The 14,856-nt window shown below is 38.9% G+C and overlaps 1 protein-coding gene across 15 annotated transcripts in view; it reads right to left on the bottom strand.

The window, feature by feature from the left end:
- The window catches only part of ebf3a (EBF transcription factor 3a), a 95,813-nt gene extending 85,531 nt beyond the window's left edge, over positions 1–10,282 (bottom strand). For 6 of the 15 annotated variants that reach the window (XM_082151917.1, XM_082151920.1, XM_082151913.1 and 3 more), the window contains exons 1-6: positions 7,485–10,281; positions 7,081–7,237; positions 6,693–6,756; positions 6,354–6,409; positions 3,810–3,883; positions 2,188–2,256 (exon numbers count right to left, since the gene is read on the bottom strand). In XM_082151917.1, coding sequence (XP_082008043.1) covers positions 2,188–2,256; positions 3,810–3,883; positions 6,354–6,409; positions 6,693–6,756; positions 7,081–7,237; positions 7,485–7,618 — 554 coding nt within the window. In that variant the 5' untranslated portion in view covers positions 7,619–10,281. Of the gene's footprint in view, positions 1–2,187; positions 2,257–3,809; positions 3,884–6,353; positions 6,410–6,692; positions 6,757–7,080; positions 7,238–7,484 lie in introns of all 15 variants that reach the window. The other 9 variants (XM_082151912.1, XM_082151926.1, XM_082151919.1 and 6 more) reach the window with 4 other exon arrangements.
- Between the last annotated feature and the right edge of the window lie 4,574 nt (positions 10,283–14,856).

Genomic DNA, 14,856 nt, shown 5'->3' with positions numbered 1-14,856 from the left:
AACCTACCACAATATCCCTCCTTTTTGCCCAGTATCAGAGCTTCTTTGCACTGTTCTCCTTTTCCTCTTTTACTAGTGTTACACATATTGTTCGCCAGATTGAAGCACAAAGCGCCAAGACATCCGATCCATCCACCTCTATTTAGCCACGACACAAAGCCGAGCAATTTATGGGAAGAGTCAATGCGGTAAATATCAGTGAAACCCTGTTGTAAAATGTTCATGTTTTTCTTTAAAGGTAAATACATTGTATAAGCCACAGTTGAGAGAATCGACTCTGACTGCCTGAGACTCCTTTCAGGATCCACTAAAAGGAAGTGATATGTGTTTTATCTTCTGTTCAGAAAACCAAAACAAATCCTCCTCCACCACACCGGGACTCCTCTTTTTTTTTCCTCCCTCCCCCTTCCAGCTTTTCTTTCTCTTGCGGTTGAGTTACAGTGAGTGTATGAATGTCTGTCCTGTAACTAATTACTGTTCGCACACTGTCAGAGCTCTTCAGCACGTCTGTTTGAACAAGCTAATCATTTAATGCAGAGATAACAAAGGTTACCGAGATTGATTCACACTCTTTGAGAGTGTTTACAGAAGAAAATGTAAGGAACTCATATTCCCCTCCAAAAAAAAAAAGGTTAAATAGAGGCTCTGTTCAAAAATCTAGTGGGCTGCCTACATTGGTAACATTTTAGGGCATCACAGGCGCACGTCATCATGCTTTAGCATTTATGCTACCTTCTAAGATAACATATTTTGGGCAAATTGTAAAGCAGCATTGCTTATTCATGGAAAGGGAAATCCCAGAATGCAATAAATAAATATGCTTAAGATTAATTTGAAATCAAAAAGTATGATTTTTACATTGTACTTACATTGTACTTACTCAAATAAGTACTGAGTGATATTAATTAACTACATGTAGTTAGAGCTATGGTTAGCGTTCAGTCACATTATTCGATTCACTCACATTATTGTGTAGTATAGCAGGGTTTCCACTTCACGACCACATGACGTGAGAGCGGGAAATGCTCAGACCTCCAAACACGCAAGCACGGCCATAGCTTCAACGCACAGGGCATGAGTCCTTTTTTCCGACGCTTCACACGCTTCATGCATGCTGACTGACAGCGGCAACTGGTCACTGCTATTTGATTACTAATAAGAAAGATGTTCCCTCTGTCAGATACCAAACATTCCCTGCTAAGCAAACAGCTATTTCAGCAAGTCAAACATTAGCATTGCTATCCACTGGTGGCGCATATTTCGTTCACGGCTTTACCCATCATCTCACCCTCCAATCTAATTTCTCACTCAGTGGACAGACAAGTTTGTGATCGTGGGATAACTTTGCAACAGCTACGGCAAGAAAACAAGAGAGAGAGAGACTCTTGCTGCTGGCAGCACTTGATGCTTATTCATGGCTCTTTACAGCAGATGGAAACAGAGAGACTCCTGGCTTTATAGAGCAAGGTAGGCTTGTTCTAGCTCACTAATCTCCAAGAGGCCCGGACTCGAGGAGCCAGCGCTCCCTGTCACATTTACCGTTTCAACTGCGAGTCCAAGAACTGCCCTGCCGTAATCCACGTACGTGCTGCCACTACAGGGATAATTGGACAAAAAGGAAGAAGTGTAAGTCTCGCCGAGTAAGTGTAACCTTCAGCCAGACTCACAAAGAGAAACATAAGCTGCAAAAAAAAAAGAAAGAACGTCAATTACCCACTCGGCGGGAGCCGGTGTGTTTGAACACGCTTTCCCTAATGTGATCAACATGCAACCGCCAACAGCCAGCCCAGAAACATTACTCATTTCCCACCGGCAGCACTACACAGCGCAACGTAAAGACACCTTTTTGCCTCAAACATGCACGCTCGCAGACGCAACGCTCCTGCTCTGTTGCGGAACGCAGTCGTGCCACAAAGCCAGCGAGAGGCAGTGCACTGTTTACAGAGAACATAAGCAGATCTGCTGTTAACAAATTAGGATGAAAGAGTTGTGAGTTTAAAACCAAACGCTCTCTAGATCGCAAGTCTCGAGGAAAGTGCTTCCCTGACAACTCACCAGCAATTACACGGTCCCCAAAGACACCCTCGGGTTTCCACATCAACACACCTGCACAACAACACAGGGCAAACCCAGGCCGGGACGCTGGGCCGCAGCGCCCTACACTCACAGAAGCAGATAGAGTCTTACCTGTCGATGATCACGGGATCTGAGGGCGTTTCGTTCCTGTTTCCACAGCTTTTTTTGTCACAACACCGACTTGTAGAGAAGAACACAGGGAGAGAGAGAGAGAAGACAAGACATGAGATGAGATATGAGAGAATCAGCTAACAGCTTGCATGTGTCTTTGGTCTTCGAGCACCGTGTGTTTAGATTTATTCATCTGACACGCTCTCTCGTCCTCTTTTCTAGCTAACCGCGAGGTGTTTGGCGTAGGTTCTGGCAGAGCCTGATGGTGTTGGTGGCTGCGGTTCTCGCAGATGCGGGCGGCGGGTAAACACGGAGCCCGGCGCTGTGGCTGAAGGAGGGAAAACAGCATGTTTTTGGTGTTTGTCTTAGTGCTGAGAGGAGGAGAGGGGGTGCCAGGAGGCTGGGAGGGGGGGAAAGCTCTCTCTCAGCCCCAGCTTTTGTTTACCTCTAATTGTCAAGCTGTTGTGTCTGGAGAGGATGCAAGATGCCACCTTCAACCAGGATTTCTGTGGGGCACTTATTAATTACCAGCTCAAAAAGCCTCCATCAGTCTCCTACAATGTGCCAATGCCTCCATTTTGAGGCCCTGAAGATGCTTCCATTATGCTTTCTTTAATTAATGTTGAAATTACTGAGATAAAAAAAAAAAAAATGTTATGCCTCTTGAATTTAAAGAAGCCCACTTGTATAATGGTTACATGTCTAAGTGAGCTAAATTAACACCATATGGTATGGAAAACATGTAAAGCTCCTTAAAGCTGACAGCTAAAGTGATTAAAGTATGTCTATGGACCTCTGCTTGGGACTCGGAAACGCATCTGTGCGGTTTGACGCACGCAACAGAGTGCGATGCGAGGAACTTTCTTTATCGGTAAATACGGCTCCGTAAACTCTTAAAAGTTTGAAGCGTTATTATATTGAGCGCAGAAGGATGTGGCGTGACCTCTGAGCAAGCTTCTGATTCTTTTCCGATTTGGTGGGGAATTGAGTGCTTGCTTCCATACGTGTTGGGTTTTCTTCTAGTGCAGTTATTTTATTTTATTTAATGTCCTTTTTACTTTTAAATGAACCGTCTGTGGCGCGCGCGTAAAAATCAGAACAGACAAAGTGGCGCACGGTCAAATTGCTGAGGATGAAAAGCCACTTTCCAAAAGGCCCGAGTACGCACACACGCGTCTGCATGTGTGTGTGTGTGTGTGTGTGTGTGTGTGTGCGTGCGTGTGTGTGTGTTTGAGTGTGTGTGTGTGAATTTCATTTTATCCTCTATAGTATTAAAAGTCCAGTGAGATCATTCGTAAATCCGATGTCACCAAATGATTCAGTCAAATTTGCGCTTTTGAAGTAGAACTTCTGAAACTCGCAGAGCAGGACGCAAAGCGAACCGTAAATCATTATGAATAAGCCGCCTGACAATTCTGAACATTTGGATTCTTTTCAGCGTATCCAGGCAGATCTATTCAGGGATTCATTGATTTTCTGTAAGGCTGATGCTCGGAGGCCTGGATAGGCCTACATCGTGTGCGTTACGCATTTATGAAAACATGACAAGACATTATGGCTGATAAAATACAATTATGCAGTCGAATGTAATAGTTTATAATTATCTGAAAATATTTTCTTACCTGCACATAATTTCGTGTGTGAGAAGAACTCGGCACATTTCTGGGTTTTTGTCTTGTCCTTCATAAATAATAGCCTTGAAATAAAAGTAACAGTGAATATCTTCAAGAGGATTGCACACATGGTAAAATATAACAGTCAAAATATTAAATATAAAACTTAATTTCTCCATAAAAAAAAAATCTAATGAAATTGGACCTAATAAAATAAAATGTGGTTTATGGTACAAAGTTCAGGTTCATCAATTAAAAATTGACATGAGAAGGTGCGTAAATAAAATCCATTTAGCCCACATACATTGTTAAACAATGTTTTATCTTTAAACCAACACACATGCCCACATTCTAGATAGAGATAACCTTTGTGTTATTAATTTGCATAAATAAATATGATGTTTGAAATGAATATCAACACTTGGCCGGTCATTGCGATGACAAATTATACCACATGCATATCACTTTAGAAATGAAGAGTCGCATATGCTTCTGTTTAGATCTTTGCGCTATTTATTTGGGGAATGATAATAGAAATCACATAGTTGTCGCTTCTCCGACGCAGATGGCCGCGGTAAATAATACCCATAACCGTACACATCAACGCGGTTATAATCTGCAGATATTTAGGGGTAGAGTGCTAATGGGCAATCTGTTGTTTATTTTGAGCCGCTAACAATGATTTTTCTTTAGATAAAAAGCGGTGTCGGGGGGTACGCTTGAGTAATTTTTGAGCATTGGCTTTAACAGATGGCGTTTGGAGCTGTAGGTGCGTACGGGCCTTGGTGCTTTTTGCGCGTTCTGTCTCACTCTCCCTTTCTCTCTCTCCCTCCCTCCCTCCCTGTTTGCCCTGCTCCCGTTATGATGTACTGTGCAAGAGCGCACTCCAACGCGTCCTTCCGTGGGATCCGTGGGGCGCTTTGGAGTGCGCTCTTGCACAGTACATCATTGTAATAATAATAAAAAGATATATATTAAATAATATATAAATACACAAACAGTACTGTTGGTACATATACATGTATGAAAATCCAAGCCCTGCTGTATTAGAGTAAAAAAAATATATATATTTTTTTTAAATGCAAGCTTAATGTGCGTAAATAAGCACGGTGCGAAAATAAATTGCATTAAAAAATATGAGAACTTATAATAAAGTATAGTCGCAATTAGGTCACTTTTGAATTTTAATTTGCCAACTGCATGCTAAATCAAGCGTTGGTTTCTAATTTTGATGTCATTAATTTTATTAATGAATTTTATTAGGTCATTTCTAACAAATCGTCTAGAAATTGCAAATAACAAAATGAGCACTGGGTTGAATTTATCAGACATTATTTGACGTGTCCTTATTTTTCCACGCCTGCCTCTCACTGAAAATATACGGAAAACCATAAAGTGTCTGTTCAGCGCCATTGACTCTTTGATCATGTTCAGCTCCATTCAGAGGCGCCTCAGATAAAACCTTCATATTTTCTGTCCTGTGATGCCAAACGATGGATAAACTACAGATAACAAGAGCCTCAAAATCAAGCTAAAGATCCGCCCTGTTCTTTACTATGAGAGGCTGAAATGGACAATGGGAATGAGCTGAGAGTGATTTCAGAGAACATCAGAGCACAATATGAACTCAAGTGTCTGTCTCACGCCTGGAGCTTTATTTTTATGCCTTTAACCAGATCTGATTACATCACTACAAAAGTGCGTTTTCACGAGCGATATAAATGACACACGAACATTTAGTAACTGAATGCCAATTTATAAATATTGCACTGCCAAATAAAAAAGTGCATTTTAAATATTTATTTTATTTCATATGCTGTGATGTAAAATTATTAAAATAATGTATGCATTATAAAAGTACACGCATATGAGCTATATATTGTCTCAGATTAATACAAAAAAAAATAAGATTGAATAAAAACAACCTAACTGAGCGCAATACACAAATATGGGTTTTGACTATTATGCTTTATATGCGAGGGTGAGACTATAATGTGGCTTATAAAATACTAATCCGCGTAAATTATAAAGAAATCATTAACAGTTTAGGTTATTTGTGTCTTTATCCTCAGAATATATATATATGTTTTTATTTTAAATGTGTAATTTAAAATATATATATATTTAAATGTAAACACATTTTTTGTGCCCCACACTATTTCATTAATTCGCAATGAATTATCAAGCAGTTACAAGAGAAGAAAAACGTGGTAATGTGATTCATATTAAATTAAATCCGCCAAATAACCTCCCCCCATTAATCAGAGCAACCCAAAATGAGCCACGGCTTTACATTAGGGTCCATGGTACCCTAGTACAAGTAAATATAGCAAGTTAAAGCAGCAATATCAATAAATTGCACTGCATCTCCAATAAATAATACATATAAAGAAGATGTATTTGCTTATCCTGTATTTACTTCTAGAAACATGAACAATGTAGCCTAATGTAAAGCACGTGCAAGAGAAACTTACACACACACACACACACACACACACACAGATTATAAATATAAATACACAGATACACGCAAGAGAAAAGAAAAGTTCTTACCTGTTTTGTCATGGAATCGATTAACCGAACATAAAGATCCTGTTCTGTTCTGACGCCTGTGGGAAATTATTTTTTGTTTTTCAATGTGGAAAAAGTCTGGTGTAAAAAACTATACAACGTTCCCTCGGAAAAAAAGAAAAAGAAAAAATGAAAGTATTCTTGAAATTCACTAATAATAATAAAAAAAAACATCATCGAAGGTTTGCCATCTACTAGAATTACATTTGTGGAATAAACTGAACTACATTTTAGTAAACTGAATGTAAGTCAATACGGCTCCATTGAGCGAATAAAACACTTGTAAATCTATCCCTGCTGAATAGAGAAATTTACACTTACCGTTGCTGTACAATAGTTGTAGTTTGTAATGTATCCCATTGTTAGTTTTTTCACTGTTAGGTTCCTGAAAATAAGCATTTGTTTGGGGTCAGATTGGCATTATTGGGCTGCTGAGAATTTTATTTTGATATATTTATGAAATGCATGCATTTTTGTCTGTATGCATGTACATATTTAAGCTTTTTATCCAGCAACTCTATTTCAAGTTTGCTATTTTAGTAGAATAATTCCTGGCAATAATGTGTATAATGCATATCTATTTTTGTTTTGTTTTGTTATCTCTGTGATATCCATCAAAAGTGTTTTATGGCGCACGTGTTTCCAAAGATCTAGAGATGTGGAAGTTTTAAGGTGAAAATTCAGAGCTGTATTCCAGAGTGGCGCTTACTTTATCCTTTTCCACAAAGTCCACAAAAGCTGTCCTTTCGATCTCCACTGGCTGTCCCTGTCTGTCATAAAGCGCCAGGACGAAGTGGAAAAAATTGGATTTTCTGAGGTTGGATGGCGGTTGTTTCTCATAATGCGCCCGTGCCAGACCAACTCCACTGCGGGGAAAACAAGACACCAGTGTGGGTTAAAACAACAGGCGTACACTTGAGATCTGGATAGATGTAGATAGAATGAAAACATCGGAGAATTCTTGATTTGTCACTTAAACTGTAATATGATGTAATGAACAGGGGAAAGCGGCGAAGAGGTGCATGGGGAGAGTGTAATTGATACATGGCATATTGGGGATTTAGGGGTCGATCTGAGAAATGCATTAAAAATCGGATGATTTGGCAAACGTACCTCTGGGCGGCCGTGTTCGCATCCACCACCCCAGCCGTGTGCATCCACGATCGGACCGAATTCATGCCACTGCCCAGCGGTTCCTCTTTCATAGTGGTCCCCCCTCTCGGTATATTTTCCTGAATCCCAAACATTAAAACAGTTCGCGTGCAACCCACTTCCAGCCAAAGAGATGAAATGAGAGTGTGAGCGAGGGCGCGTCGTTTCTCCAAGAAGCCCCTTCGGATAGCAGTAAGAGTTTGTTTGGGATTTGTCGAAAAGAGAAGAAGAAGAAGAAAAAAGCAGTCCCGACTCCTTCTTCAGTCCGTCCTGCGTTGGCACCACATGAACGATTCAGTGCGTAAAGATTCTCAAGCCTCTCCAGCAGCTTGTTTGGATAGATGAAGATCCTCCCGTGGAAGAAGCGAAACAACTCGCGCAAATATCAGGGATATTAGAGTTGTTTTAATTCAGTTAAACATTTCACGCAACTTTCTGTGGTTGTTGTTGCTGTTGATGAGGATGATGATGATGGTGATGATGCTCTTAGCTTGGTGGCATTCTATAACAACAGCATCAAAAAAGGCTTCGGGACACTGCTGAATCCACCACTTCTGGCTCCAAAAGACAAATAAACGCGTAAATGATCACCGTGGAGGTGTTCCCGGACACGGGAGAGGATGATGAGGGGCCTTTAGCGCGTCTTTGCAGAATGGATGGAAGCATACAAAACTCAACCCTCTATCCCCCAGGACTGGAACCTTTCCCGGGAGCCAAAAACTCCAGACCCACGGGATCCACGCTGTCAGAGGATGACGCGCACGGAGGCGTGGCTTTGCCCATACATGGAGAGGATTGAAGCTTCCTGTCGCTGGGCTTTAAGCTTGGACCGTGAGTACACACAAGACTAGAGTCGCTGCTGCTGCTGCTACTGCTTTTCCAGTGAACATCATGTCAAGTAATCATCAGAGAGGAACAAAAATGAATGATAACGAAAGCCCGCGAATAAAGCTCGGCGCGCAGGAACTATATATTCTGAGAAACTGCCATGCAAGTTTATAGAGTGCAAAAGGGGGGAGAAAAAAAAAAGAGCACTGACCACCCATCCGCTGTAACTGTTAGCCGGTTCCCAGAATAAAATTCTTACTGGGCCATCATCATCATCACAATGACAGTGCCAAACGTCCCGGGCGCGTAATTGACTAAATCGATTCACTAGTTTCTCCTTTGATTACTCTGAAGTCAGGAATGTGTACTGGCATTTTAAGACTAGATGCTCCTTATAATAAACACCCTGGGCATCTGCATAATGGCGTAATGCGCGTCTTAAATTATGGGAACATTGACTGCTTGAATCTAACACACACAGTTTGCGTGCGTGGAGCGAAACGAGGCGATGTCAAACTCCTAGTCCTAGTGCGTACGCGCTTAATTTTGTAAATTATTGCAGAATTACATCTGAAACTGTGAAAGGACTCGGGGGAAACATTGCGTCCACCCTCTCCTTCTATGCGCAAGAAGTAGGATGTCTTTTGTAATAAAAATATAATAATTTATCAGAACAATAAGGGTCATTTTTTCCTTCGTTTCGTAAGGTGCTCGTGATATTGGCAGACAGTGCATGTATGTTAATATTTGAATTAATGGGCGAAAATGGAAGTCCGATGTTGGTTATCTGGGGACCCTGTGCGCTGGAGGGAGGGATGGATGGATGGATGGACGGAGAGAGGAGAAGAGAGATGTGTTTTACACAGCAATCTATTCTGCTAGTGTTGGGGGTTAATGACTATTGCCAAAGATAAGTGAATTATCAAAGCTGTTGCTCTTGCCTCGACTCAAAATCCATCACATTGCATCGTCGTCTAATTAAATACGTAAGTAATAAAATTATATTTTACGACAATTTAAGATTGATATGCTTTTTGTCTTTAATTCGCAATGACTTTGATCCATGCATACGCTGAATGCCTCTGTGAACTTTAATGTTAAGTGGCACTCTAGGCAGCAAATGATTATTATTATTATTTTGTATCATTATTACACGTTTATCTTAATTACGAAACAGTTGTTTTTTGTTTCACGTTAAGTGTTTTTATAATTATTGTTATCAAAAATGATAATTACGTGTGTGCTAATAAATACATCTAAAGTATCCGTAGACCTATTTGGCATGTGATATCTTTTAATTTATGGGATTTTTTAAATCCTTTTTTTTTATTATTTGTATTATTTTTCCAAACCCTATTCTATCTATATAACTTACCATAATAAATATTGCAGGTTTGCTAATTCTAGGCCTAATCTACAGTATCTCTAATACAGATTACACACCAAAGCGATTTCAATCTGATTACCAAATTAGGGTTTTAGTCTAAATCCCTTTAAATCTGATACTGTTGACTAGAGAAGTTCAACAATCCCATCGCGTAGGTAACGATCCCGTCCTAAAAGGGAGTTTTAAACCTTATTTGACAACAAATGCAGCTGCCCCTCTATTTTGGAAGATATTAGGCGAAAATGAATGCAAATCTGTGTTCAGAAGCCATCTGGCCGGAGACTGGAGAATCAGCTGCTCGCCTGAATCCATCTCGGCTCATTTCTGAGGCTCATCTGGAGCCCGGAGCCAAAGCGTGCAAAATGCGCTCTTTAATTCACCAACTTTCACTTTCACTCCTCGACGTTCGGAAATTAAGTGCGCGACAAATTTTATGACACCAAAAATCCGGTGTGTTTATTCTGAAACCGATTTAATTGCGTTTTGCATTTCGCAAGTGTCAGATGTCAGTTTTTGTTATGCAAAAAAAAAAAAATAATAATTAGAAAAAATAAATAAATGTGCCAGATTAAAAGCGCATTTAAAATAACATTCAAAATACTCCGTGGGAAAAAAAGAGTTTGTCAACACACACACACAAAAATTATGATTGCAAGCATAATAATAATAATAATAGGCTAATGAAATAAAAAATAATTGATTTGTGTAGGCCTATTAAATATTTAGACCTTTAATATTATATTTCATTGTTGACGATAATACAACTTGAGGTTACATTATAGGTTCATCAGTTCCATGTTTTGGTTTATGGGTTCTTTTTTTTATTTAATTTTAATTGTTTTAGAAAACAATCTGTCTAAAAGAACCTTAAATATTCTACTATGACAAAAAGCTTTATTTTTCTTAAAAACTGAACGCTGCGGATTGAGCTCTATTCTGTCTGCCCATGTTAGATCTTATTTGGGGAGATGTACTAACCGAGCGCGCGGGACAAAGGAAAAGTTAGTCATGCAGAAGGTGTGTGTGGGTTTGAATAAGATTTGTTCGGCGTTGCCAAGACCTCCCGAAGAAACGACCCTCCTCCTTATTGTGTGTGAAGTGTTCCTTTTGTGTGAATTTACGGGGTGAGGCTCCAATGATCCCCAACAAATTTGCATTTAAATAGCGACATCAACCGATTCGCGTGCCACACACCAGTGGCTTTCCCAGATGTCAAGGCAAAGTCAGTCAGATGGCCAGTGCCCAGATGTCCCCTCCACGCATCATACCAGCGCACCACGACTTTCCTATTTGCATCTTTGCGCACGGCCAGATCTTCCAAAAGCCCATTTTTAATCTTAAAGGTCTGGAGCAGAATGACACCTGCAAAACTCCAGAGAAGCTAGAGAAGAGGCATGGCTACAGTCAAATTGCTTGGAGAGGGCCTGTCTGTCTCCAACATCACAGAAAAGCGTTGACATGTGCGTTCGGGCTGGTAATGGCATTGATACAAGAAATTAAATTAGCAGTGCTGAGATTCTGGGTTAAAGCTTGTGCGTGAAATCGGACAACTGACCACTCAGAGAGCACGCCATGTAGTGAAAGGCGTGAACCAGCTCATCATAATTAATGCAGAGCTGCTGAAAGATGATTTACCTTCGGACTATCAATCCAAGAGCACAAGTTTCTGGGTTTAAAGCGCATCTGCCAGCTCCAGACTTCCCAGTTCATCACAATATGTTATAGAGGCTATTTTCGGGCTCTAGAGTGGAAGCAAACGAGAATTAACATTTCACATTTGCATGCTTTTAAAACCAAGTCCTCTTATGCTAAGACTCGGAAAAAAAAAAGAAAAGAAAAAAATTATATATAGGCTAGGCTATATTATTTTTGTAATGGGTTTATCTAAAAGGGAATGTGAGAGAGAGAGAGAGAAAGAGAGAGAGAGGGAGAGAGAGAGATGGAAATCAAAGCAGCGTAAACGTCAGTGCATGACAAACAGGGAGAATCAATCATTCGTCTTTGCATTTTTAAACTGTTGCATATTTTCCCTTCGCCTTAATCATGACAACTAATTACTTCGTTAATGATCAGAAAAGGGAAAAATGAGGGCAAATAAAATCTTGATGAATTATGTGCATTGCTATTAGTGTCAAGTCATCATTTCAGTTAACAGTTTATTATTGTTTCTTGCGCCATTATATAAAGTTGTGCTTAAAAAGCGCAGATATTGCATAAAATCATGTTGGCTATTTTTTAATGTTTTTTTTTTTATAATGAAACAGCTATAAGTTCATATATATTTGAGTGTACCCTTTTCCATTGTGGATTTGTAGCGGGTTGAAATAAATAGACAAAGCAAATAGCATTAACTAATAAAAATACATAAATAATAAAATACATGAATAAATAATAAAATAATAGTAGAAACATAGCCAAACAATATGCTTAATCAATTACCTCGTCTAAAATATCATTAACAATATCTCAATCTCATTCTCTCTCTTTATAAAGAATGATTTTTGAGCATCCGCCTAAATGAATAAAACGTGAAAATAAATGAATTTATTTTCCGGAGGAAACTGCAGGAGCTTTTGGCGGAGCAGCGTTTAATCTTCACGAGAAATTTGATAAAGAGCGCCTCCTTTCGACGCATATGTGGAACAGCGTTTGAGATCACAGCACAATTAAACGGGGAAGAAGAGCTCGAATCAATAGCCTAATATCGATCAAACATGAGCCAATCAGTTTCTGATTTTCTTTTAAAGAGTGCCAGAATGTATCACGTGCATTGCAAACATCAAGATTGGAAGGACTAAACAAAAGTCTGATATAATTATTAAATGTATAAGGAACAATTTATAACCCTTATTTCGCCGATTAAAATGAAAAAATGTCATGCAAAATAAATTACATTTACGTAAATGCACGCATTTAATTAATAAATAGCCTATAAGATGATGTAGCCTATAGAACAGATACAAAAACGCCAATAAAAGTATTGAAGACACGCTGTCGTTTCCAATACCTGCTGATGCTTTTATTTGAAGAAGAAAAAAAAGAAAAATCTCCATATGCAGCAGGATCATATTGTACAGAAGCACAAAGTGCAAGTGCTGCAAAATGCATGTGTTATTTGTGTGTGAAGCAGATCGTGCTGAGGGCACCTTCACTGTGAAAACAGGTTTCGATTAGGTAATTTTAGATATTGTAATTGGCTTTAATTAAACATGTATCGCGCTAATTAACTCAGATTTTTGCTCAGCCGCTGGGACTCTCGTGTCGGCTTTGATACAGTCGAGCAGATGTCCCAATACAACTCCAGTGACAATTACAAACTTCACTTCTCTGGAAACGACTTCAAACCTTATATGCATGCCGGAAGACATTAAACAGGTCACCATTCCTATAGCCTATGTTCAACATTTATTTTTTATTTTTTAATTATAAGTATAGCCTACTTCTTTCATGCATCCTATCCTTATTCGATTCATTACGATTTTGTTTCGAAACTGACATTTCAAAAACACTACACGAGACCAACTTGTCTTGTAATATTTAAATTAATATAAAAAAACTATTTGCATTATAATTATAGCGTTGTTTTATTATTGCTATTGTTACAATAAAATAAAATAAAAATATGAAACAACAAACACAATAATAATAATAAAAAATTATTAGTATCAAAAGTTAAAATAATAATAATATCAGTTATATACATTTTAAATGGATAAAATGTAGGCTATTGTTAGCCTACTTATTAAATAACAACCGTAATAATAATAACCACTATCAACCTAAAGTGCGTTCTTTGTGTGTCAGTGTAACAAAGATCGTGATTCACAGCTGATTTTAGATGAAAACAGCAGAACATGTGAAATGGGCTGGTTATGTCGAGGTTGCCATATAATAATTAGCATTTTCATTCTGCTGCTGAAATGAAGAGGGAGAGAGAGAGAGAGAGAGAGAGAGAGAGAGAGAGAGAGAGAGAGAGAGAGAGAGAGAGAGAGAGAGAGAGAGAGAGAGAGAGCCCGAGGCACAGCTCCAGGCAGCACCTATAGAAAGAAAAGAGCGGAGAGCCATTCTACACAATTAACATGTAAAATATCCAGTGGAAATGGGCTCTGAAAAGAGACGGAGCGGGTCAGCTCCACCTCATTTCTGCAGATCCCGTAAACTCTCGTGATTACAAAGTTTACCGGAGTAATTAACGGCGCGGGGCCGTCAGCTGCACCTGCGCTCGGGGCCCTCCACACACACAGAGACAGCGATAGAGATTATTTCAACACTCTCGGTATTAAACAGCTCACCCTGCAATGAGTTTGTCACCAGCAGCAAGTCCTTCATGAGACGTGATTGACCTACTTTCTCCCAGTTATTTTCACAAATCAGACGCTCGTTGGGAGCTTGAACATCTGGTAACCGAGAGGAAGAGCCACCGGTCTGTCTATCCAGGCCTTTCTATAGGCGCTCGGTCACTTCTGCCCCTGTAGGTGAGACGATCCCGGGCTTTCCCGGCACGGAAAGGACCATTATGTGGTGCCATTGCCCCACCTACAGGCCTGAAGGGTAAAAACAAACACCCTGCAGTCTGAGCCAGAGGTCAGAGGCTGCATCTGCTGGAGAATAGAATAGAATAGAATAGAATAGAATAGAATAGAATAGAATAGAATAGAATATTTAAACAACAGAATATGCTGCATGTGTAATTGTTTATAGTCATTATGACCATTCCTTTTTCCATTTTGATCATTTGCCTTTTACTTTTTTAATAAAAAAAAAACATATATTTATTAACTATTTAGAAAGGGCTTCCCTAATACACCAACAATGGCATTTGGAAAAATGACATCCACATTTTTATTTTCTCTAAAATAAGTTGTCTAAACATGTAATTAAATATATAATATATATATATATATATATATATATATATATATATATATATATTATTCAAGTTAATTTCAATAATGAAATCACAATACATATTTCTGCCATAAATGGTAACATGACATTGTGTTTATAGGCATTATAACTATTCATTTTTCAATTAAGGTAATTTGCCTTTTACCTTTTCATCTTTTTTCATTTATCTAATTAATTAAACAATTTATATCTATGTATTAAACTATTTAG

This window comes from Leuciscus leuciscus (assembly GCF_965113295.1).
Source record: "Leuciscus leuciscus genome assembly, chromosome: 21".
Lineage (NCBI taxonomy): Eukaryota > Metazoa > Chordata > Actinopteri > Cypriniformes > Leuciscidae > Leuciscus > Leuciscus leuciscus.
This window is presented reverse-complemented; position numbering and strand designations above follow the sequence as displayed.